Source organism: Microcebus murinus, chromosome 5 (genome assembly GCF_040939455.1).
Source record: "Microcebus murinus isolate Inina chromosome 5, M.murinus_Inina_mat1.0, whole genome shotgun sequence".
NCBI classification, from domain to species: domain Eukaryota; kingdom Metazoa; phylum Chordata; class Mammalia; order Primates; family Cheirogaleidae; genus Microcebus; species Microcebus murinus.
The window spans coordinates 79,749,637-79,776,818 of record NC_134108.1 but is presented as its reverse complement, the minus strand read 5'-3'; the positions used below and the strand labels follow the sequence as shown (position 1 = coordinate 79,776,818).

Sequence of the window (27,182 nt, the reverse complement as noted above, 5' to 3'; positions counted from 1 at the left end):
GTCCCTACAGAAAGAGATGATGGTCTCAAATAAGGCAGTGCAATGGTAATAGACACGAGGAAATAAATTCAGGTCATGCTATTCGGGAATCAGATTTAAGAAGATTTGACAAAGGATTAGGGACAGTGTAGGCTAGGACCAATCTTAGATTAATCTCTGTGTGAATGGTGGTACCATTAATTGAGACAAACAATACAGGACAAGAACAAGTTTTGTGGGAAGCATGCTTACTTTTGTTTCATATATTTTAACATTGAGGTCTCTGTGTGACATTAAAGTAGCCACATGCAGTAGATAGAGGATATGTGGATTAGGATGTTTTAAAAGGTGTCTAGGCCGGGGGCGGTGGCTCACACCTGTAATCCTAGCACTCTGGGAGGCCGAGGCGGGCGGATCGCTTGAGGTCAGGAGTTCAAAGCCATCCTGAGCAACAGCGAGACCCCGTCTCTAACTATAAATAGAAAGAAATTAATTGGCCAACTAATATATATAGAAAAAATTAGCCAGGCATGGTGTGCATGCCTGTAGTCCTAGCTACTCGGGAGGCTGAGGCAGAAGGGTCGCTTGAGCTCAGGAGTTTGAGGTTGCTGTGAGCTAGGCTGACGCCATGGCACTTACTCTAGCCTGGGCAACAAAGTGAGACTCTGTCTCAAAAAAATAAAAATAAATAAATAAATAAAAATAAAAGGTGTCTGAGCTAAAGGTCAGCAGTTTATAGTGCAAGATAATCTATTTGGGTTTAAAATAAAATTAAAATTCTATTTATATTTTTATCTTATTCATTTTAATTTCTATTTTTTGGATGTTTTATAATGCAATACTATGTTGATCTAGTAGACATGAATATAATTTGTTAAACAAATATGTGTTATATAAGCCATCTCAAAAATTTTCTTCAGAAGGGGTTTAGGTCAAAATATTTGGAGACCCTTTTAACATCTCTCATGGGTACTAATGGAGTAAGAAATGTAGAGGAGCAAGAGTGAAGCCCTGTGCAACATCAACATTTAGCCAGGAATATGAGAAGAGGTGATGCAAGTAGGAAGAAGACCAGAAAAGAAAATTGTCATTAAATTTTAGAAACCAAAAAAGAGGGGTGGTCATAGATTGCATATACTCAAATGAGTTCCATAAAAGGAGGGCAAAAATGTCTGCCTAAGTGGAATTGGCACAATGTAAGGGATGGCTAATATCTGTGAAAAATAATTGTGGGGATGAGAGTCAGATTTCAAGATGGCAAGAAATAAATGAAGTAGGAGAAATTGGAGAGGGTGTGAGTTCAGGTTAGTTAGACAAGTAGCTTGATTTTAAAAAGGATAGAGAAAGAAAGGACTAGAAAAGAAATAGGTTCAAATTGCTTTTATTGGAAGGAGTCTTGATTATTTTATATGATTTTGTGCTTATGTGCCAAGAGGAAAGGAGCAATAGAGAAGACAAGGTTGAAGACATAGGAAAATAAAGGGGTCAATGATGAATGAAGTCTTCCCTGGGCAGAGGGATGGGATCCAGTGTATGGGTGTCTGCATTTACTTTGGATGGTTGTGGGGATCACCTTATAATGTGAGACAGGACATAGGAATAAGGATTGGTGCATGTTCAGATGCCATTAGAACATAAGGATTCTTGGTTGGATAAAAAAAATACAATCCAGTCCCATGCTGTATATAAGAAGAGGTACACCTCCAACAAAATGGCACAAAAAGTTAAACTAAAGGAATGGGGGATTCTACAATTGATTCCCCACATTTTATTCTCAATACAGCAACCAGAGGAATCCTATTAAAACCTTAAGATAATCAGGTCACTTCTCTGCTCGAAGCTTTCTAATGGCTCACCATTACTCCCATCATAAAAGTCAAAGTCTTTGCTGTGGCCCACAAAGACATACTCAGTCTGACCTCTGTTACTTTACTGAATCCATCTCATACTACCCAACTCTTCACTTACTTGGCTCCAGCTGCTCCTTGAAACCACTGGGTATAAGGCCCCCTCAAAGTCCTTTTCATTTGCTGTTTTTACTTCCTGAGATGTGTCACCCAGATACCTGCAGAGCTCACTGCTGCTCAAATATCACTCTGAGTGAAGTTTTCCTTGATCAGTCAATTTTAAAGTGAACCTCACCATCATGTGGAATGCCCTTTCCCTTTTCCCTTTTCATTTGTTCTTCTGTACTTACGTAGCATGCGACATTATGTTTACTATTACATTTTGCTTTTGTCTGTCTTTGTAATGAACTCCACAGGCAGGATTTTCATCCATTCTGTTCACTGTCGCATCTCTAAGACCTAGAACAGCACTTAGCACATAGCAGGCACTCAAAATTTATGTTGAAATCAAAAGTATGTACAGAGGGTAGCACTTTATATTGCAAAAAAAGAATATTTACCTTTAGTTTGAAGATATATCAGCATTAAGTTTTATGTTGTTAATAAAATTAATATTATTTACTCTGTGTCAAACACAGATATATTAACTCATTTAATCCTCACATAGAGTCTATGAAATCATCCTTATTATTATTTTCCCTGTTTTACAAATGAGGAAACTGAAGCACAGAGAGAGATGATAAAACCTGTCCTAGTGGCATAGCAAGAAGGTGAGAGAACAGGGATTCAGGCCTAGACCGTCGACCTCTAGGGCCTGCTCCCTTTGTCATTATTCAGTGTTCATTGCTGCCTCTCACATGCCATGACCTGCACAGAATCAAGATGATAAAAACTTTAGACGTTTATAGAAACAAGAACAGTGAGAGACACACCATTAGACAGCCTGTGTAAAATCAACTAAAAAATGTAGAGACTTTGAGTAATGTAATAAAATTGATATTATTGAATTAACAAGTGTGTATATATTTGTACCTCTATAGGAACAAAATATAATTTTCTTACTGGATTTCTTGAGGCTTTGTAGCCTCAAAAAGATTTTATGATTGATAAGATAATGATGGTGCTGGTAATGATTAGTGATTACCAAAAATTAGTAATTCTTATATTATTAGACACTGATAAGCACTCATTATATTTCAGGCACTGTGCTAAGCAATTTAGATGGATTATCTCATTTAATACTCTAAACAGCTCAGTTATATAGGAACTATTATAATCTCCAGTCTATAAATGATGACACTGAGTCTTAGGGAGGCTATGCAAGTAGGTCTGAGTAAATTGCAAGTAATTGGTGGATCTGAGATGAGAACGTAGGCTGTTTAACTCTAGAGACCATACTCTGCAGATTAATGGTAAAATAAAAGATTATTCATTAAATCATTTTGAGAAAGTTAGCTATGACAAAAAAATCAATATACAACCCTGACTCTTGTCATACATCAAAATAAATTCTGAGGGATCAAGGAAAAAATGATCAAATGTTCAGCCACATAAATAGCTGATGAAAATATAAGTGAATATTTATCAAAGCACTTTCTGAGCTAAATTACAACAGAAGGATTACAAAGGAAGAGAATAATAGAGTAACTATATAAAAATGAAAAGCAATCTTCATGGCAAGGAATAAGAAAATTATATCAAGGGGTTAATCAATCAATTGAAAGTGGTAAGAAAATACTATTAATTTGATTGATATATAATCAAAAGACATGGACAGTTTACATGCTAACAGATATGGAAAACATTAGAAAAAATGTTTATCCTTATGGTACAACTTAAAGGAATAAAATGATAAAACTATCAATAAATGGTAAATGATCATGTAATCATTTTATTTTTAATCATATATCTTGAATGTAGTTAAAAGATGAATATATAACTATGCATAAAACTATATATGACTGTAACTATGTATAAAAGATGAAATAGAAAGAAAGGTTTAAAATAAAAAGCAATAGTCTTCTGCCCATTGTTGTCTAACTTCAAGTCTATTCATGAGAGACACAGCACTACCAAGCATTTATATTTGGGGTTAATCAACTTTTCACAGCTCACATACTACTGCTATGACAGATAAAAATGAACTTTATTTAGGCACCCCTCTGTCCCTTCACCGCCAATCATTATTTTATTTCCTCTATGGGTCACTTCTGTAACTTAAAATAATACATTTATTGTTCACTGTAGTTTTGGATTTTGCTTCATACCCACTGTAGGGGTTCAATATCATGACCACTGTTCCCACTTGATGGAGAATGTTCTTACCTTTAAATACAAACGGGCTCTCCCTTTAATCAAATTCCCTTATCCTACTAAGTTTTCATTTTGCTTTGTTTTGTGTTCTGAATGGCACTATGCATTTGGGCAGGATCCCTTTTTTGTTGTTGCTATTTTCTTCTGGTTTATTTAGTTTTCATTCCTGGAATTCTCATTCCTGTAGCCTTCCTCCTGCTCTAAGTTTCTCATTAGGCTTTTGAAGAGGGCTGTTTATCCTGGGCTTTTCTTAACTCTTGCTACTCTGCAAAAGAGCATTTGCTTCCTGGATCTCATTTCTTCTTTCTTGGTAGACTTTGTTTTGCTAAGGAGGATATGTGAAGGGTAAATTTTTCAAGTTCTTCCAGATTCTGAAGATTTCTTTATGCTGCCTTTACACTTGATTGATAGTTTGCCTGTATATAAAATCACAGCCGCCCATAATTTTGTCTAAGAACACTGAAGGTATTTATTTCTTTTCTTTAAACATCCAGTATTGCTGATGGGAAGTCTGATCCCATTCTGTTTTCTTTTCCTTTGTCTAGGACTTGATTATTTCTTTCTGTAAACTTTTAGGCTTTTCTCCTTATTTTTGGTAATTTAAATCTTATAATGATTTTGTATCTTGGTTGTTTCATTTTACAATCATTGCATTAAAATGCTATGACTTCTCCACTCTGGTAATTTGTCTTCTATTATTTTTGCAACATGTATTCCCCTCCATATTCTGTTCTCTCTTTCTGGAACTAATATTAGTTGGATTAATGTTCGTGTTTTTTTTTTTTTTTAATCTCTTGACTTTTTCATATATCTTGTCTTTTAGATTTCTTTTTTATTGTAACAGTCTTATTAATTTTCAAAGGTTCTTTTTTTTCCCTGCCATCCTAAACACTAATTAGAAATTATTCTAAGGTTTCTTTCCTATTCCTGGAATTATCTCTTACTCTTCTAAGATCAATTCTTCTTTATGTTTATTTTAGCCTTTCTCTTTAATGTTGTAGTTTTTATTTTAATAATATAGTGGTGCTTGATTAACCAGGTATAGGGGAGAAAACCAAAACAAGAGGTTAGAATGAATGATTGAGATTTCTCAGTGTGTGTTTGTGTGTGCAGATGTGGGAGGTGTTTTTTTAGTGGACACCTGGGGAGTTGGCTATTAGGACAGAGATAATCCATTTGCCAGAATAACAAGGGCTCTTTACAGGCCAACAACATTTCTGTATCAGATTTATGGACTACCGGTCATTGTGCATATGTAAAATAAACATTTTTTTTCTAAGGAAGACATTAAAATTGTTCTTTATTTTAAAATTCCATTCTCTCTGTCTTGCTATAGTATCTGCCATTTCTAATCTAGAGCTTCTCATGGGAAGATTAGCTCCCTTCTTGTTTAAAGCCCTTTTCATCCCTGGTTTGAGCTTCCTCCATTTCACTTTTTCACTTTCCACCCTTTTCCATAAACTTAGAAACTTCTGGAAATCTGTTGGCATCTCCCTTCCTTGAAGTTCCTTTTTTGTTGATCTGTAAGTTTACAATTATTTAAGTGGAATCTCACTATGTTATTTTAAATTTGAAACATTTGTGAGAGTATAGAGTTTGGGGGCATTATTAAATGATTTAGATTTTAAAGTGCAGAACTGATACTGTCAGGTTTTGGTTATAATTTAGCAACCCTTTTGAGAAGCAATTTTGCAAAATATAAAAAGCCTTAACTGTTACCACACAGTGATTATAGCAGAAGAGCCTTAAATGTGTTCTAGAAGTTCACCAAATAATTTGAATGTCTCCAATATATTTTTAAATGAACTTAAATATGAAAACAGCTTGATCAACACAGTTTCTACTTCAGAGTTTCTACTTCTATGTTAATGTTAAAGACTGTAAGCAGTTTAAGAGTTCTGTAAATGATATGCCATCTCTATAGAATATCTTTGATATTAAAATGTTGTAGAAACATTTAGAATCACATAGAATTACTTATACTGTAATATTGAATATACAAGTAGAGTACAAAAGTTACAGTGGAATCTCAGTTCTTTTAAATTTGCATAGAAAATTCAACTAAAATGCTAATAGTGGACAAGTAAAAGAAACATTGTATATCATATTTTATCTGTCATAAATCCACATAATGCATTTTATAAACTTCCAAAGGGAAAAAATAAACCTATGAAATAGCACAGTAACAATACAAGATTAGGAGACATGCACACACAGAGACACATACACACATAAGAACTAAAGAGAACTCATTCTCTTTTTTTCAACAAAGTTGAAATATTACTTGGATAATATTGTTCCCAGTTTCTGCTGGAGTGAGTGTTTCCTCAAATAACGTAAGGAAAATGAGTAAAGAGTATTCAGAAAATGTAGCAACTCTAAGGTTTCCGGTCTTCTTTTTCATGGTTTCCAAGCTCGTAGTATAATAATCTTTTGATGGTACTATAATAATTTTTAAAAATATACTATATTAAATGAAAATAAGTCTCTAAGTTTATCTGTAAAAATGTAGAATGACAATTTAATCACAACATCTTTTGCCTTTTTATATCTTTATGCTTATATTTATTCTTTATGTTATAATAGTAAATACTTCAGATGGATTTCCATTAGTAAGACATTTGTGTTAATATAAGAATTTTCAACCTTATCATGAATCACCATAGTAATATCATCAAAAGTAAATCTCAGGCACATTTATTTTGCTTTGTGTGTCTGGATCTTTAAACATTTCATGTGAGGGCAAGTGCAAAGTATTTCTCACACCTGAATACCATTTCTCTTTCCTGCCAAACTCATGGTTTTATCTATGGAATTCTATATATACACACACACACACACCCATATATATACAGTAGGAGTGTTGTCATTTTTTATTTCTCTGGGTAAACAATTCCTGTGGGTTTTATAAAATAGCTTACTGTATTGCTTAAGAATTAAGTGGAAAAGACAGAATTAAAAGTGCTATTACAGCAAAAGGTCAAAATACAACTTTAAGTTGCTCTTCATTTTTCTGATGCATGGCATGGAGTTTCAGAAGTCAAGTAACATCACAATAGTCTTTCATTCGAGTTTGTATTTGATTGCTTAACATCTGTGAATTGTTAAGATAAGTTATTGCATACATCTTCTTTAGTTTAGATTAGTTTAGAACACATCCCAGGGTATTTAATCAGGGTATAATCCTGCTAATACAAGTGTGTTTGTGTGTTTTAAATAAATAGCGTTTTTTTTGTGGACAAAGTTATACCTTATTCTTTTTTAAAGAATCTGTTGAAAAATTTTCCCACACGACTTTTAGATTATCACAGGCAAATATAATACTTAATACTAAGTTCAAGAAGAGAATCTTAAACATAACTGTGTTGTTTCTTAGTATTTGGCTCATTTTTGTACATGTCTGTAATGTTTGGCAGAAAGTGTTGAAATGTATGACAATATTCTATTGCTATCTCTCAAATTTTTTTTTACTTTATAACTCATATAAGCAATTTCTTTTTTAGTGGTAAATGTCATAGTATGAATAATTCATATTATTAAAATAGAGATGGAGAGGTGATATTTTAATAAAAATAAATATTTTAACATTTTTATAATTAATTTTGTTTTTAATTTGGAGGATAGATTGACCACACTTATAGTTAATTTTAAAAATAAAATTTTAAAATTTTGTGGTACACAAGGAAATAAGATATAGAAAAAGTTTGGCATTATTTTTCCTAAATGTTAAAAATAGACAAAATTAATGAAGCATCACTAACAAATGAATAAACAGTATTTTAAAAATATCATTTAAAGTACCTTTGCTGCTTTTACTTAGCCTATTGTAACTTTTTGAATAAATTGGAAATTAAATTAATTATAAAACTTAACTTTAATTAATAATAATATATTTTATTTGCTTTTATTGTTTATGTAGCAATTCTGCACACATTCAACATTTGGAACTTGCCCAAATCTGGCATTAGTTTTCACTGACCCATTTTTATAACACTTAAAAATGTGAAGCAATTAAAATAAGATTGCGATAACAATCTTCTAGAAAATATTCAGATGTACAAGGAACAATATTATCCTTCTTCCTATCTGTATTATGCTCCTTTCTGCCTCTTTATGGAGCTTAATTCAATTTTGGAAACTTTCTAATAATTGTAAATTTTATTGTATTCCTGTGTTTTTTTAAAGAAAATGCATATTTATCTTAAATATGTCTTGATATCTTTGTAGAAAAGGATCTACTTTTGATGATGAGCAATAATTTGCTTATTATTAGTTTAAAAAATATACATTTTTATTTTATTTTGGGGGAGGACAGTCTGCCTTTGAGGCTGGAATGCAGTGGCAAAATCACAGCTCATTGCACCCTCAAACTCCTGAGCTGGAGCAGTCCTCTCTTCTGTTTCAGCCTCCCAAGTAGCTGGGCCTATAGGCGTGTGCCACCATGCCCCACTAATTTTTAAGTATTTTATAGAGATGGGGTCTTGCTATGTTGCTCAGGCTGGTCTTGAACTCCTTTGCTCAAGTGATACTCCCACCTTGGTCTCCCAAAGTGCTGTGATTACAAGTGTGAGCAATCACACCTGGTCAGAAATACAAATTTAATGTCTACTTAGTTGTAAAACAATTTCATACCACTCTTCGTGAACTACATGATTTGAGACCTTCTTATCACTATTTTGTCAGCTAAAGAAGCAATTAAAAAGGAAATACATCCCATGTCCCCGCCCAGGGTTCTGGATAGAGGAGATCCAGTGTCATTGTTCATGAAAGAGTCCTCACCTTGGAATAGTGCATCTTTTAGTGCTATCCTTGATATGTTCAAGCAATCAGGACTTCTGAGGGGCTTTATTTATGCAGTCAAAGAGAGGGTGATACATTCTGCAAAATATAGCCTTATTTGGCACTTCAAATAGAAGTTACATTTCATAAACTATTTTGATAAAGGCTCATGCTGTTCATTTTGTTCAATATCTGAGTAAATGTGAATTCTGTGATATTTATTATAATAATTCATGCAGATGCTACATATAATTTCTTTTGTGAACCTCATCCACTTTATTTTATGACCTGGGAAGCTTAAAGGGATGGATTAACGCTCATCAATCTTAATTTTTCTTTTCTTTTTTTTTTTTTTTTTTTGATACAGAGTCTTACTCTGTTGCCCTGGCTAGAGTGCCCTGGCATCAGCCTAGCTCACAGCAACCTCAAACTCCTGGGTTCAAGCAATACTTCTGCTTCAGGCTCTCAAGTATTTGGGACTACAGGCATGTGCCACTATGCCCTGCTAATTTTTTCTATTTTTGGTAGAGACAGGGTCTCGCTCTTGCTCAGGCTGGTCTCCAACTCCTGAGCTCAAATGATCCGCCCGCCTCAGCCTCCAATAGTGATAGGATTACAGGCATGAGCCACTGCACCCAGCCTTACATTTTCTATAGCAAATATTTCTGTTAAATCTTAGTTTTTTTCCCCATATTATTAATTCATTTGAGTTTTCTTGCTTGGAAAGCAGTTCTTAACAGTTCATCTACAATATTTTCCTTTAAAAAATGTATTAATTTCCTCCCTCTTTTTCTTATTCACATTTTAGCTTTTACTTTTCTTATTCCATGGCTACAGTTATAGTTTCTTCCATACACACATGAATGTTTTCAGTAGTACATTTTCTTCTTTTGGCCTACTAAATGCTGTTTTGCTGTTTTTACTCTCTCCTATGGCTTTGCTCTTAATATATCTAAGATTTATTCATCCTTATGTAATATTTTTGAGTATTTGTTGATTGAGTCATTATTATGAAAATGAGGGCCTAGAATTTGGTAATTAACTTTTCCTGTGAATGCTGTTTCTGAAGCACAAAAAATAAAACATAAAAATCATGAAGTACATTCAGAGAAATTCAGGGCAAAGAAACTGAGGCAGTGAGTTAAAGTCACAGCACAAAGAAGCAGAGATAATGAGGATATTTTATGAGAAGGCTCATGAGGCTGCTGGCACCTGTCTTTGCCCAGTGACAGCTAGATGTTATTACTATTATTCCTTATTTTTATTATGATCATCATCTCATGATCACATTCATTTTAAATGTCATCAAGAGGAGGGCAGATAGATAAGTTTAAGTGATGACACATCTTATAATTTATCAATGGATATGTTTCTAAATGACAGTTCCAAAATAACTCTCCTAGGGAAACATTACACTGGAGTGTGGTCACATATGAATAAACCCAACCTCAGATGTATTGCTATAGTAAATATATTTTAGAGCATAAAATACTCTTGAGCTTTGTTCATTACTAAGAAACTAGAGAATATATATAGCTTTTTATTTTGAGCCTAATATTTTTGTTTGTTTGTTCCACATGAATATTTTGATATTGACTTTAATAGTGGGATGATTATTAAGAAGACAGGCATCTATTAAATCCTTTGAGATACTCAGGTTTATGTACATAAATATTAATTCTATAGCTCCTTGTAATATTTTTCTAATCAATTACCCTGCTTAGGACATTTTTCACTAACTAATATTTTAAATAAAACTTCAGCGTCAATTATAGAAAATATTACAGATACATGATGAAGGGAACTCAGAATTGTCAAATTAGAAATGAAACCAGAGGTACTCTGGTTTCAAATGGGTCCCAGTCCAAGCATTCAAATACTTGACCGTGACTTGTGGGAAGACCATTTTCACAAGAAATAGTCAAGGAAAAATATGAAGATGAAGAGCATTTTTTTGTTTTCTTAAAGATATTTTAAGTATGGGAAATAAATTATTTCCAAATAGCATAGAAAATTTATATTGTTCTCTCTTCTTCAAATAGGTTATGTGGGTATGCAATTTATGTCGAAAGCAACAAGAAATCTTAACCAAATCTGGGGCGTGGTTCTTTGGAAGTGGCCCTCAGCAGCCAAGTCAGGATGGAACCCTGAGTGATACAGCTACAGGCGCTGGGTCTGAGGTACCAAGAGAAAAGAAGGCACGACTCCAAGAGCGATCGAGGTCTCAGACACCCCTGAGCACAGCAGCTGCCTCCTCCCAGGACACTGCTCCTCCGAGCGCCCCACCAGACAGGAGCAAAGGGGTTGAACCCTCACAGCAAGCCGTGGGGCCTGAGCAGAAGCAAGCTTCATCAAGGTCTAGAAGTGAACCTCCGAGAGAGAGGTAATGGTTCATTAACCCTGTAAGCGAAAGGCCAGGTTTTGCTTTGAGAGCAAACCCATTTTCAAGAATTTAACTTCTATTAAGAGGAATATGTGGAAGGAAGTACTTCTGAGGCCTCACATGGAAGACAATAGGCCAGAGGTGCTTGGTCTATCTTTAGAAGGTGTTCCTTAGGAGACCTTTGTTAGAAAGCTTTTCTTTCACATCAGGCATATGTTACATGCTTATGTAACATAAGCTAAGTCACCTGATTGAGCTACTGACTTCCAACCTTGAACTCAGAAAAGCTCTTAGATCATTTTTCCTTTAAAGAACTAGTTTTTTAATTAAAAGCATGCTCTGAGAGAAAATGGCGGAGGAACCTGACCTATTTGAGGGTGTGTGGGCACATCAGAGAAGCCTTCTTTTAGGACATTTCTTTTATGCTGAGCTCTGAAGAGTGTACAGGAATTAACCAGCAGGGTGGAAAGAGTGCTCCAGGGTGCACAGGCATGTGGCCTGAAGGAACAAGCCCAGTGTGAGGACCTCTTAAAGGATAGCCATTGGCTAGAGTGCAAGTGGCAGAGGGAAAGTGGGGCACAGAAGGCTGGTGAGGTAGTGAGGGGACGGGTTAAGCTTTGCAGATTTTATTACAGGCATAATGGAAAGCTACAGAAGATTGAAACAGGGGTTAATACTTCAATTCCTGATTCATTCATTCCAAAAACATATTTATGGCCAGACATGACACTATGCAGTAGGAAATAGTGTTAACAAGGAGGACATAGCCCTGGTCTTCATGAGGCTCATGGTATGGGACACTTGACTGTTGTTAGGACCTGAAGTCATCTTGGTTGCTTTTGCCTGTGTAATCCTTGTTCATCCCACTGGGTGGGAGAGGAAGCTCTTAGGAAGGCTTTTGATCCCCTTTTCACACAAAGCCCATATAATGAGATCAAGGACTTCAGAGTTAAACAAGTCTGGATTCTAGTCTTGGCTCTGTCACAATAGTAAGTAATAACTCACCTTTCAGGGTATAGGAGGTATTTAAGGAGAACTTGTGTTCACAAGCTGGCACATAGTAGGCATTCGATGAATGTAGCTATCATTCAAATCAGTAATCATTGTGTATTTACTGTAAGTAAACACTGTGCCAGGAACCAAAGCATATAAAGATGATTAGGACATGGTCCCTTTTCTGAGACATCCTAGGGAAGAGACCACACAATATCCTAGGGAAGACAGACACCTAGGCAAGTAACCCAGATGCTGATTTGATCAAAGCTAGAAAATACATTAGGGTACTTTGGGGAGTTCCAGGAAATAGGAAGTGACTTCTGAATTAAGCTTTATTAGATATTCAGGAATTGTAGAGGAGGTAGAGTAGAAGAGGACATCACAGGAAGAGAGAACAAGTGTGCCTAAACTATTTGAAGAGAAGATAGAAAGGATACCAGAGAAAACTCAGTGAAGGTAGAATTAATAGATTTTGGTGACAAACTGTTGTGTGTGGGGTAGAGACAAAATATATTAAAGGTTCAGTTTGGGAATGGATAAAAGATGGTATCTTTAAATAAGATAGAGAATTTGGGGCTGTAAAGTTTCTAAAGAGTTCTGTTTTTGACATATGGTAAAAAACTACAAAAATGTCAAGAATGAGGACTGAATAGAGACTTTTGTTTTGACTTTTTAGTTGAAATTTGAAGAAGATTGCTAGGGGAAATACCTTTATTAATGATATAGATACATAGGAAAGTAAGAGGAATTGGGGAATATAAGAGCAGGAGGAGAGGTGAGTGATAGTAAAGGGTTGGGTAACTTCAGGGAGAAGCAAGATTGAAAGAATAAGAAGTCTTTTCATTTTAAATTATTGAAGAATTATTTTGTACACTGATCAGGACCTAGTGGAAACAAAACAATTAAAAGTAGAGGTGAGAAAAAGTATAATTAGTAGAGCAAGAATTAGAGAAAGTGGAGAACTCCTTTCATTTGCATAATACCCTATCCTTTCAAAAAGCATCTTCACAGATAGTGTCTCCTTTAATCCTCACATGAACTCTGCAAGGTAAGCATTATTTATCAGCATTTCAAGAAAAGTAAATTGACTCAATATAAACTTCTAACAAAAGCAACTATGCCTAATGAGCTACTAAATGTTTGTAATACAGTCATCACACTCTTATGAAAACTATATTTGATAGTGATTAATACATGTTCATATCAAATCCCTTACATTGTAAAATTGCATTAGCACCCTTGCAGTTCCACTTTTAGATCAGAATCCCTTTTATTTCAAAGGGCCAATGTGATCTCAATGTCTCAAGCAGAATTTACCATGGTTCTGTTTTGTTTTCCTGTGCCATTTGAAACCCTCTACACCCTTTCTCTTTATCATCACCAGCCTCTCCTCAAACTCATCCCACAATGTATCTTAGCAACTGCTACTTTGGTAACCCACAACAGAAACTATACTACTTTTTCCCATCTTGTATCTTTTTCTTGATTTTCATTCATGACATCTAATTTTGGACTTCCAATCAAATGATGTCACCTCTGGAGAGCCCTCTCTGTGACCCTAGGATTCCAAAAACAGCCCTAGCCTGCCTCCATTTTAATTACACACTAGATCAGACAGCATCAGAACATTTAGTCAAGGCACCTACTTTTTGTAACTTCTGGTATAATTGCTGGAACTTTCCAAAATCAGGTGCACTCAATTGTACAGAGGACTGAAAGGAATAACTGAATGATACATCTACAGGATTCAGAGATAGCCACACCCTTTCTTTTCCTTTTATCTTTGCCAATGCCTTTAATAGCATGGAAAGAAAAGTAGAACTCAAAATTGTTTTCTTCTTTTGGACTGTATCCTGCAAGAAGGAAGAGGGAGAAGGGAGAAGTGAGGGAGAATGAATAACAATTCCAAAAATTTTAATATTTCTGTTATTTTTACCTGAGGAAGGTAAAATGAAAGCTATGGTCCTAGTCAACTCCATAAAAAGTGCTTTGGTGGTGCACCTTTTCAATTAAAATTACTTTAGTTCTATCAAAGAAGTGCTATTAGATTTGATTTCTGAAATGGACACATTTGTATTCACATTTCTGTAAACATTTCAGTTATAATGAAAGATTGTCTATATATTATCCAAATATATATCTACTATGTATTTAGTTTTGAAGTGATATGTATATATTATCTTTTGCTCCTGTATTATTAACATTTATATTATTTTTATCTAAAACATGTTTAAGTCTTTAAGTCACAAGCAGTGGTTAGCACACAACTTTTTCATTTATTGAATTATTGACTTTTAAAATTCATCTCGTTAATTTATGGAAAATTTAACATGTGAAACCAATGTTTTACGTCCCTAAATATATTGCGATGCAAGGGAGCTGAGCTGCATTTAAAAATCTAACCCGATGTACAGATTTAATGTGGTTCTTTACAATCTTGATTATTAATTTGACATCGAATTGTAAGGAATAACTGCAATCGAAATGATTTAAGACTGGAACGAGAAGGAAGAAAAATTAAGTGTTTCTTAGGCCTGGCTTTTAAGTTTTGTAAATTGCTCTCCTCCTTGACGTCCCGCAGAAAGAAGACTCCAGGGCTTTCTGAGCAGAACGGCAAAGGAGCCCTGAAGGGCGAGCGGAAACGCGTGCCAAAGACGGTGCAGCCCGGGGAGGGGGCTGCGGAAGAAAGGGAGCGGAAAGAAAGGCGGGAAACCCGAAGGCTTGAAAAGGGCCGGTCACAGGATTACTCCGACGTGCCTGAGAAACGAGATGAGGGCAAAGAGGCGGATGAGGAGAAGCAAAGGAAAGAGGAGGAATACCAGACCAGGTACCGCAGCGACCCGAACCTGGCGCGGTACCCGGTGAAACCGCCGCCCGAGGAGCAGCAGATGCGGATGCACGCCCGGGTGTCCCGCGCGAGGCACGAGCGGCGCCACAGCGACGTGGCGCTCCCGCGCACCGAGGCGGGCGCCGCGCCGCCGCCCGAGGCCAAGGGCGGCAAGCGCGCGCCGGCCGCCGCCCCCAGGGCCTCGCCGCCGGACTCGCCGCGGGCCTACTCGGCCGAGAGGACTGCGGAGGCCAGGGCGCCGCCGGGCGCCAAGCCGCTGACGAACCACAGCCCGCCGGCGCCCAGGCACGGGCCGGCCCCCGCAGAAGCCCCAGAGCTCAAAACCCAGGAGCCCCTCAGGAAGCAGAGCCGCCTGGACCCCAGCTCGGCCGTCCTCATCCGGAAGGCCAAGCGCGAGAAGGTGGAGACCATGCTGCGGAACGACTCGCTGAGCTCGGACCAGTCCGAGTCCGTGCGGCCGTCCCCTCCCAAGCCGCACCGGTCGAAGAGGGGCGGCAAGAAGCGGCAGATGTCGGTGAGCAGCTCTGAGGAGGAGGGCGTGTCGACGCCGGAGTACACCAGCTGCGAGGACGTGGAGCTGGAGAGCGAGAGCGTGAGCGAGAAAGGTAAGGAGCGGCGCCCGCCGCGCGGGGCCCTTTGCGGGCTGAGAGGAGCCCGCTTTAGACGTGAGGCTTGGCAGGCCCACAGGCGGCGGCGTTATGGCCAATCGAAGGTTTTCGTTTTGTTTGTTTTACTTAATTTATTTATTTACTTAGTTTGTGGAATTTTAAAACGTAACTGCAAGCTCAAATTTAGGTGGCAAGCGTTCTTAGTGCTTCTGTGTCCCGTCATTCCGGGAAGTTCACTAGCCAATCCTTATGTTTTTAAAATATTATTTGAGGGTGGATTTATTTTTCCGGGAAAAATAACTTCTAGAAAATGAAAAGTGTGCCTTAGAAAGAGAATGAAACATTTTTAAAAAACCAAACAAAAGAAAAACTTCAGTGGTGTAATATTCCAGTGACAAAGGTTGCAGATTTTTTTCTTCAGATTTCTAATTAATCTTTCTCACAATTTGTGAAGAAATTACAATTTACCCTTGAACTGCACGGGTCTACTTATGTGGATTGCTTCAATAACTATATCAAAAATTTTTTTAGAGATTTGAGATGGTTTGAAAAAACTCACAGATGAATTGTGTAGCCTAGAAATATATATATATCTCTCTACATATATCCTAAGAAAAAGTTAGATATGTCACAAATGCATAAAATATATGCATATACTAGTCTATTGTACCATTTACTACCATAAAATATACACAGATTTATTATGAAAAGTTAAATTTTCTCAAAACATACACAAAATTCGTACAGACCACACATGATACCATCTGCAGTTGGGAGACATGTAAACACACCTAAAGATGCAATATTTAATAAGTGCATAAAATTAACTGCAGTACATAGGGTACTACTGTTAACAATTTCATAGCCTTCTACTGTGAACTTAAGTGTTGTAAGTATCTGCTTAAAACTCTGAGTGACACTAATCAACTCCTAATCACCTCCTTATGAGCGGAGAAGAGTGATCTCTTTTGGTCCTCACACATTTTTCATGATATTTAGTGCAATACTTTTAATAACACCAGGGGGCCCATATGAAGTGCCACTAGTGATGCTTCAAAGTGTTCCCAAGAAGCAGAGAAAAGTAATGATATTACCAAAAAAGTTGAATTGCTTGATAGCTTGATATGTACCATAGATGGAAGTCTGCAGCTGTGCTTGCCTGCCATTTCAAGTGTAAGGACCATTGTTGAAAAGGAAATTTATGAAGCCACTGTTGCAGCTAGCCAGAAGGCATGAAAACTTTGTACTTTTGGCAAAATATCTTTTTACTTTGTACTGAAAATGCAGCTTTTATATGGGCACAGGATTGCTATAAGAAGCCCATTCCTATAGACTCGAATATGATTTGAGAAAAAGCAAGGTCATTATATGATGACTTAAAGCAAACAGAAAGTGAAGGACCTAAAGGTGAAGAATTTAATGATAGCAATGGATGGTTTGATAAATTTAGAAAGAGGTTTGAGTAAGGGACTGCCTTTTACAGTTCTTTTGATACTGGACAATGCCCCTGGCCATCCAGAACTCTGAGTTCAACATCAAAGGCATTGAAGTGGTCTACATGCCCCCAGACACGAATTCTCTAGATCAGGGGGTCATGGGGACCTTTAAGGCTTGTTACACATGGTCTGCTATGGAAAGGATTGCCAATGCTGTGGAAAAGAACCATGATAAAGAGAACATAATGACATTCTGTAAGGATTACACCATTGAAGATGCCATCATTGTTATAGAAAAAGCCTTGAAAATCATCAATCCCCAAACAATAAGTTCTTGATAGAGAAAACTGTATCCAGATGTTGTGCATGACTTCACAGGATTTATGACAATCAATGACATCATCAAAGAGATTGTGGATATGGTGGGAAAAAAATGTTGTGAGAGGGTGAAAGGTTTCAAAATATAGATCTTGGAGAAATTCTAGAGTTAACAGACACCACATCATAGAATTAACAGAAGATGGCTTGATGGAGATGAATGCTTCTGAACCAATGCTAGATGATAAGGAAGAAGATGTAGAAGAAACAGTGCCAGAAAACATACTGACCTTAGACAATCTGGCAGAAGGGTTCCAATTATTTACTTTTGACTTCTTTTATGACATGGACCCTCTATGATACAGGCACTGAAACTAAATGAAACAGTGTCAAAAGGATTGGCACCTTATAAAAACATTTTTAGAGACATGAAAAAGCAAAAAAGTCAGACTGAAATTATGCATTTCTGTAAAGTTACACCAGGTGTACCTGTCTCTCCTGCCTCCCTTTCCACCTCCTCCACCTCTTCTGCCTCTCTTACTCCTGAGAGACCAAGATCAACCCTTTCTCTTTCTCCTCCTTCTCAGCCTACTTAACATGAAGATGACAAGGATGAAGACCTTTATAATGATCCGCTTCCATTTAATAAATAGTATTAATAAATATATTTTGTCTTCCTTATGATTTTCTTTATAACATTTGCTTTTGTCTAACTTACTTTATTGTAAGAATACAGTAAATAGGAGGAGGGCAAGATAGCTGACTAGAGACATCACTTGCTGGAGTGTGCCAGAGGGAAAGAAGGGTTACAGATAAAAGAGAGCGGGTAACAGGCACAGCTCAGGTGTAGTTCAGAGGAGCAGGTGTGGAGCCTGCTGGGGTCTTCAGGGAGGGAAATTGCAAAGCAGAAGGGAAAAAGAAAAAGAGGAGAAGAGATCAGCGAGGATCAAACCCAATGAGGCTCAGAGCCCAGTGAAAGAGTAAGGGGGAATCCCATATACCTTCAGTAATCAGCAGGCTACTGAATTGTTTGGAAGCTTTATCACCCTTGTGAGATTGGGCGCTGCTACAACCACTGAATTGTGTGGAGAAAGGTCATGATCACAGAGCTTGGGCATTCTGTGCAGGTTTCCCTCTAAGTAGGAGGACTGGAAGAGCCAGGGTCCCAGCTTTCTTCCATTCAGTCTCCCTCTCCCCCAACCCCTCTCTGCCCACTACAGCCAGGAGGGCAGATTGAGACTTTCAGTAGGGGCCACCTCTCATCAGCTGCAATGTCTCCAGTCTGGAGTTTCCATGGAGAGTAGGGCCCACACCTTTCCCTTTGGGGACTTGCAATGGACCCAGGGACATCCAATCTTGGAGTTCCCAGCCTGCTGGCACTCCCTGGAGATGCACACCAGCAGGTCAGACATGCCAACTGAATCCTCTGCCTCCAGGACACAAGCAGGTTGCTAAAGGGCACAAGGGAGAGATTTGAGAGCTTGAATTCAGAGGCAAGGGAGCCCACATGGGCAGAACTGACATGAGAGTACAGTCGAAGAGTACACTCAGTAGAAGTCTGAGTTGTGGTGATATGGTGGAGCACCCATCCTTCTACAGGAAAGTTGGGCTGTTGGACTAGGGTGGGTCCGTGGGTGTGAAGTTCCTAGCCTGTGGCGCCATTGCTGCTGAACACAAGTTCGGGCAACCATTTGCACAGACATTGAAAAGAGCTTTTCTGGGCAGGGGTAGTGAGAGAGGGGTGAAACACACTCCAACAACTAGCTGGTGAATTACAGATGGCCCCTTCCCCACCAGCAGTCTTTCCAGTTTTGAGAGACTGCTTTGGCTCCTCTCCCAAAAGCTTTTCCAAAGGGCTTGGGATATGACCTTTGAGCCCTGCTGAGACTTTGTAGAGCCTTCTAGGCTCACCCAAAATAACCCTGCCCAGCTATGCTCCTCCACCCACCTCCGTAGTGGTGGAGAACAACCAATCTCTTGGGAGCTACAGGGCCCGTCCCATGGCTGGGGGCATCCAAGTGCTTCCCCTAAGGGGCTAAAGCCTATTGTAAGCACAGAACATCTCTGCAGTTGATGCCTTCCTGCAAGCATCAACCACTGACCAGGAGACAAATGTGTAGCTTATCACAGCATCTACTGACTCAATCAAACAGGCCATGGACGATTCTTATTCAAAAGCACCACCCACCAACTCAAAGATTAAACTAGGGGTCCCAATATAATTCACAGTGCTGGGAGGAGGGGAAGACAGCAGAATAGAAGCAACTCAAGGGAGTATTGCTTTTTAGGAGAGCAGTAAAAGTTGTAGGCAGCTCAAGCTGCAAGGGGTCTTCTTCCTCCTCTGCAAACCTCTGGACTGATCAGGGAGCTGCTCAGAGTGTTTGCAGAGACATTGCACCAGAAAGCAGGTGGAGCAGAGATCTGATGGCTGCCGATCCTGGGTTTCCACAACCAATGCCATCATGATCATTCCGGTGCATGGAACCAGGTCCACTCTGGACTCAGCCTTCCAGCAGCAGCCTTTGCATCACCCCTGCTGGGCCAGGAAGGGAGCAGACAGAACAGAAGCTCCCCAATGTTGTATCCTGTGACTGGGGGCTGAGCATGCCTCCTCCCTGTGTAGAACCTGAATATATATGCATCTAACACAGCAGCTCCCATATATACAAAGCAGTTTTTACTAGAGCTAAGCAAACAAATAAATAGCAGCATCATAACTGCTGAAGACTTCAATACCTCACTGTCAGAACTAGACAAATAATGAAAGCAAAAAATAAAAAAAGAAATACTGTACCTAATGTAGACTCTAAATCAGATGGACCTAAGAGACATTTACAGAACACTCTACCCCAAAATTACTGAATATACATTCTTCTTAGAAGCATTCTAAGGGACATTCTCTAAGATTGATTATATCTGATGCCACAAAACAAGCCTCAACAAATACAAAAGAAATCAAGATCATACTATGTATCCTCTCAGACCTTAGTGGAATAAAACTAGAAATCAATCAAAAGAGAAACACTCAAACCTACACATACTCATGCAAATTAAACAACCTGATGCTAAATAATTGTTGAGTCAAAAAATTAAAATGGAAATCAAAAGATTCTTTGAGCTTAACAACAAAGGAGACACAAGCTTTCAAAATATATGGGGCTCAGCAAAAGCATTCTTCGGGGGGAAATAGAGACCCTTAAATACCTATATCAAAAAGACAGAAAAATCACACATTAACAACTTAATGTCACATCTCACAGAACTAGAAAAAGAAGAGTGAACCAAACCAAAATCTGAAAGAAGAAAAGGAATAACAAAGGTCAGAGCAAAACAAAATGAAATGGAAAACAAAAAAATAATACAGAAACAAAACAACATAATAAAAAGTTGGCTTTTTGAAAAGATAAACAAAATTGACAGACCACTTGCTAGATTAACCATGAATAGAAAGGGAGCAAATAACCTCAATGAGTAATGAAAAATGAGACATTACAACTGATGCCATAAGGATATAAAACATAATCAATGAATACTATCAAAAGCTCTATGTACGTAAACTAGAAAATGTAGAGGAAATGCACAAATTCCTGGAAAGATACAATCTCTCAAGATTCCATCAGAAAGAAATAGAATTCCTGAACAGACCAATAATGAACAACAAAATCCAAGCAGATTTAGTTTATTTTCCAACCAACAAAGGCCTGGACCAGGTGGATTCACAGCTGAATTCTTCCAGACCTATAAATAAGAGCTAGTACCCATACTACAGAAATTATTCCATGAGATGGAGAAGGAGGGAATTCTCCCTACCTTATTCTATGAATCCAGTATCACCTTGATACTAAAACTAGGAAAGGACACCACAAAAAAAGAAAATCACAGACCAATACCTTTTATGAATACAGATGCAGAAATCATCAATAAAATACTAGCAGAATTCAGCAGCACATCAAAAAGTAATCCACCATGACCAAATAGGCTTCACCCCAGGAATGCAAGGATGATTCAACACATGGAAATGAATAAATGTGATTCAACACATGGAAATGAATAAATGTGATTCAACACATGGAAATGAATAAATGTGATTCACCACATAAACAGAAGCAAAAGCAAAGAGCATATGATCTTCTCAATTGATGCAGAAAAAGTATTTGACAAAATTCAGCACCCTTACACGAAACCCTCAACAAACAAGGCATAAAAGGAACACATCTCAAAATTATAAAAGCTATCTATGACAAACCCACAGCCAGTATCATGCTGCATGGGGAAAAGTTGAAACATTACTCCTAAGAACTGGAACAAGACAAGGGTGCCCACTGTCACCACTTCTATTCAACATAGTTTTGGAAGTCCTAGCCAGAGCAATCAGGCAAGAGAAAGAGATAAAGTGTGTCCAGATTGGGAAAGAGGAGGTCAAACTATTGCTCTTTGCTGATGACATGATCTTATACTTTGAAAACCCCAATGACTTCACCAACAGACTCCTGGATTTGATAAACAAATTTAGTAAAATCTTAGGATACAAAATCAACGTACGTAAATCAGTAGCATTTCTTAACCATTAACAGTCAAGCTGAAAGTCAAATCAAACACTCAATACTATTCAAAATAGCCACAAAGAAAATAAAATATCTAGAAATATACTTAACCAAGGAGGTGAAAGGTATCTACAAGGAGAACTACAAAACATTGAGGAAAAAAGTAGCAGATGACACCAAAAAATGGAAATACATATCATGCTTATGGATTGCCAGAATCAACATTGTTAAAATGTCCATATAGCCCAAAGTACTTTATGAATTTAATGCAATCTCCATCAAAATACCAATGTCATACTTCACAAACCTAGAAAAAATAATTCTGTGCATTGTTTGGAACCAGAAAAGACCCTGTGGAGCCACAGCATTTCTTTAGGAAAATGAACAAATCTGAATACATCACATTACCAGACCCCAATCTATACTACAAGGCTATAGTAACCAAAACAGTATGGTATTGCTACAAAAATAGAGACATAGACAAATGTAACAGAATGGAGAATTCACATATATTAATAAATCTACCCATCAACAGCCAATTGATTTTTGACAAAGCTGACAACAACAAACACTGGGGGAAAAAAGCCCTATTTGATAAATGATTCTAGGAAAATTGGATAGCCATATGCAGAAGAATGAAACGGGACTCTTAAATATTAATTCAAGATGGATAAAAGACTTAAATACAAGGCATGAAACTATAAGAATTGTAGAGGAAAATGTATGTAGGAAAGCTTTTCTAGATACCAGCATAGGCAGTGAATTTATGAATAAGACCCCAATGGCAATCACACCACCAACAAAAATAAATAAATGTAATTTGATTAAACTGAAAAGCTTCTGCACAGCTAAGGAAATAATCCACAGAGAAAATAGACAACTTATAGAATGGGAGAAAATATTCATAAACTATATATCCAGTAAAAGGCTAACAGCCAGAATGTAGAAAGAACTCAAGAAAATCAGCCAGAAAAAAATAAACAACCCCATTATAAAGTGGGTAAAAGATATGAACAAAAGCTTTTCAAAATAAGATATGCAAATGACCAATAAACATATAAAAAAGTGCTCAGTGTCACTAATTGTCAGGGAAATGCAAATTAAAACCATAATGAGATATCACCTTAACCCTGTTAGAATGGCTTTTTTTTTTTTTTTTTTTTTTTTTTTTTGAGACAGAGTCTCACTTTGTTGCCCAGGCTAGAGTGAGTGCCGTGGCGTCAGCCTAGCTCACAGCAACCTCAAACTCCTGGGCTCAAGCGATCCTCCTGCCTCAGCCTCCCGAGTAGCTGGGACTACAGGCATGTGCCACCATGCCCGGCTAATTTTTTATATATATATCAGTTGGCCAATTAATTTCTTTCTATTTATAGTAGAGACGGGGTCTCGCTCTTGCTCAGGCTGGTTTTGAACTCCTGACCTTGAGCAATCCGCCCGCCTCAGCCTCCCAAGAGCTAGGATTACAGGCGTGAGCCACAGTGCCCGGCCTAGAATGGCTTTTTTTAAAACATCCAAAAACAATAAATGCTGGTGTGGATGCAGAAAAAAAGGAATATTTGTACACTGTTGATGGGACTGCAAAACATTACAACCTCTATGGAAAACAGTGTGGAGATTCCTCAAAGAACTAAAAGTAGACCCACCCTTTAATCCAGCAATCTTAATACTGGGATCTACTCAAAGTAAAAGAAGTCTTTCTATCAAAAAGACAACTGAACTTGAATATTTACTGTGGCAAAATTCACAATTGGAAAGATGTGGAATCAACCCAAGTGCCTACCAATTCATGAATAGATTAATAAAATGTGGTATACGTATAGCATAGAGTACTACTCAGCCATAAAAAAGTATGAATTAATGCCTTTTGTAACAATTTGGGTGGAACTGGAGACCATTTTCCTAAGTTAAGTGTCTCAAGATTGGAAAAACAAACACCATATGTACTCACTATTAAATTGGAACTAACCAATGAGCACAAATGCACTGAGGGAAGTAAAATTCAATGGAAATCAAGTGGGGATAGGCATACCTCTCGCTGTGGCTCAAGAATTACAAAAGTGATACATATAACGAAAAATATTTGTTCCCCCTTAATATTTTGAAATAGAAAAATGATTAAATGGAGCCATGCATAAAGTGTGCTTAGAGAGCAGTGTCTGACATTAAATTAAAGGTAGTCACTATTAAAGAAGAGAATGCAGTATATAATACATATCACAGAAAAAATATGTTTATATTTTCATTAAGGCTTCCAGTGAACAGCAGGCCATTAGTAGTTAAATTTTGGGGGAGTCCAAAGTTATATGTGGATTTTCAACTGTGTTGGGTTCCATGCCCCTTACTCCTACGTTGTGCAAGGGTCAGCTGTATATTTCACAAATATTATATCATGTAAGATGTTATGTGTTGTGTTTTGGATAGTAACTTTGAGATATGAAGCTCATATTTGAAAAGTTTTGGAATACTGCATGGCCTTTTTTCCATCTAAATCTGCACTATACAATACCGTAGCCATATGTAGCTATTTATATTTGTTAATTAAAATTAAATAAACTTAAAAATTCTGTTCCTCAATTGCATTATCCACATTTCAAGTGCTCAAAAGCAATCACCACAACAAGTCCCATTAGATAGTGCTTGTCTAGAAAATACTTCAATTAAATATTAAAATTATGTATCTGTTTTAAAGATTCTCCTCACTTTGTTGCTGATCTTTCATATTTAAACTGGCCACATTCCTAATTTTGATGGTGCTTATCATTATCCTTGTGGTAGTGTTGGGGTCCTTTGGAATTTCTTAGTGAATTTGTATTTTGAGGGACAGTGTTTACAGTTTTTGTCTAGCTTTATAATTACTACCATTATAAACTAAATATTATAAATTTTATTAAATTACCACTTTTCTTCCTCATTCTCTCTCTCCAAATTGCATGTACATATGTTCCCTCATACACACACACACATACACACACACACAGACTATCTCATGGTACATATAAGAATGATTAAGCTTATTCTATGATTATTAGTACTGTAGCTCAACTTGAAAGAGGTATCTTTAGGATATGTATATGGGATCAATTTGTCTCTTTGCACTCATGTTCTGATGACTTCTTTTGGTAAGTTGTATTTTGTGTACTGGCTTTTAAAAATCAGATGATGAGTGGACTCTCTTGACTGCCTTTCATGCCTTTCATGTTTTATGAACACATTTTTCACCTGAAGTAATATAGTAGATGTTAAATAAAAATGTAAATAGATGTGTTCAATTGGTGTCCGCATAGCTCTTGATGGGATAGATATGTGTTTACACCAGCTCTTATTAAATATGTATTACAGATCATGTGGGCATGGAATCAGACAGAATTGAATTCCAAAACTATATACAATAGTAACGGATGATGAAAGAAAACCTGCCTATCAGCATGGGTAACTGGAGGGATAGAGTTGGTGTGATGTAAGGAATCTGTTGTCTGTAAACGCTATCTCTCCTCCTTGGTAATTTATCATTCTGAAGACTTCGGTGACCACTTGGGATGTACACACCCTTGAAGATAGTGTTAAACCTGTGCATCTGGGAACACAGAGACATCACATATGCATTTACGTGATATAGACAACTTGTTTTCTCTTAAATTATAATTAATCTCATTCTCAAGTAAATTTTTTGATATACTGTAGTCAAAGTGGTCATCCTACTCTAAAACTTTTAACCAATCTCAACTCAGCGTTTACAAAATAAAACACTAACTATAAAGAACATACCTTCTATCAATGTAGTATAGACATTTTCCTATTTCAAACCTAATTAGAAATGACACCATCTGTGATAGTTATAACCTTATTACCAAACCCCACTGTTGCTTACTTAGGGTGATCTGAGGAACCAACCATGCTGATCTCCAGCACCCTGTGACCCTACACAAGTTACTTAACCTCCATAAATCTTCATTTTATTATTGGCAGAATGGAGATAAAAGTATCTAACTCATAAAATTGTTGAGTGGTTTGGATAAGATGATGCACATATAATAGGATGCTAAATTACTATTCTTCCTGTCTTGATTTTGCCTGTGGTACTTACACCATTACTATCTAAGATCGTAATGAGTGTGAGATAATCAACCATATCTATAATATAAAAAGAAAAGGTAAGAGAATCAGGTTTGTATCTGACAGGCTCCAGTGGAGTGAGAAGGAAAAGGAAGATTTGGAAAGAGATTTCTTAAAAGAGAATTGTAAGTTTGAGGATGGAGGAAGATTATTTGGATGGAGGAAGATAATTTTATTTGGAATAAAATTTAAAAGGGCAGTAAAAGACTAAAGTTGCATTTTGACTGGATTCCAGGCATTTTCTTGTTCAATTTATCATTTACACATATAAATTAAAAATGTAGCAATTTACCTGGCATATAGTTACTACTTAAGATATGTATACTATTTTTTTCATTTATATAATTATTCATATTTTACATTTATGCTGAGTTGGTTTTTATATTTATTAACAAATATATGCTTAGCATTTTCTATGAATTTACTAATGTTAAAAAAATGAATATGCTCCCCCACCACATGGAACTTACATTCTATTGGGAAAAATAAGCAGTAAAGAATAATTACACAGTATAATACAATTTAATAAAATACCTCCCCCCATGAAATGCTGAAATAAAAATAAAATAAAATAAAATACCTCAAAGGGCCATTTCTCCCTGATATATTGATACAATTTTGCTATGTGTTCAACTATTCCACAAAAAAGACAACCTGGTCAAAGTGGCATCAGAAAGATAACACAGCCTTTTAATATTCAATATAATCTTTTACATATAGTTTAATTCCATCAACACACACAGATTAACAGTCACCTCTGTCTAGTGGGCTTATCTAAAAATTGAGGTCAACTACCATGTTTTAAAAATGAATGCTGCTCATGTTGCTATTGCCAAGTGGGAAAAATTAGACATCTCTTATCTCTTAACTTATAAATATTAACTAATATAAATCTCTGTACATGGAAGAAAAACAGAAAATAGTGAACTAAATCTTGCTTATAATATAGCAGTTGAATTTAAATGAAACGTGTAATACAATCTGTTGGGTTAAGGCCCAGTGAAGATCTGTGCCCCTC

At 36.9% G+C, this 27,182-nt stretch overlaps 1 protein-coding gene across 33 annotated transcripts in view; it reads left to right on the top strand.

The window, feature by feature from the left end:
• RIMS1 (regulating synaptic membrane exocytosis 1) overlaps positions 1–27,182 on the top strand; it is a 477,545-nt gene that overhangs the window by 242,292 nt on the left and 208,071 nt on the right. For all 33 annotated transcript variants that reach the window (XM_076003214.1, XM_076003213.1, XM_076003222.1 and 30 more), the window contains exons 5-6: positions 10,961–11,301; positions 14,879–15,750. In XM_076003214.1, the coding sequence (XP_075859329.1) occupies positions 10,961–11,301; positions 14,879–15,750 (1,213 nt within the window). The remainder of the gene's footprint in view (positions 1–10,960; positions 11,302–14,878; positions 15,751–27,182) is intronic.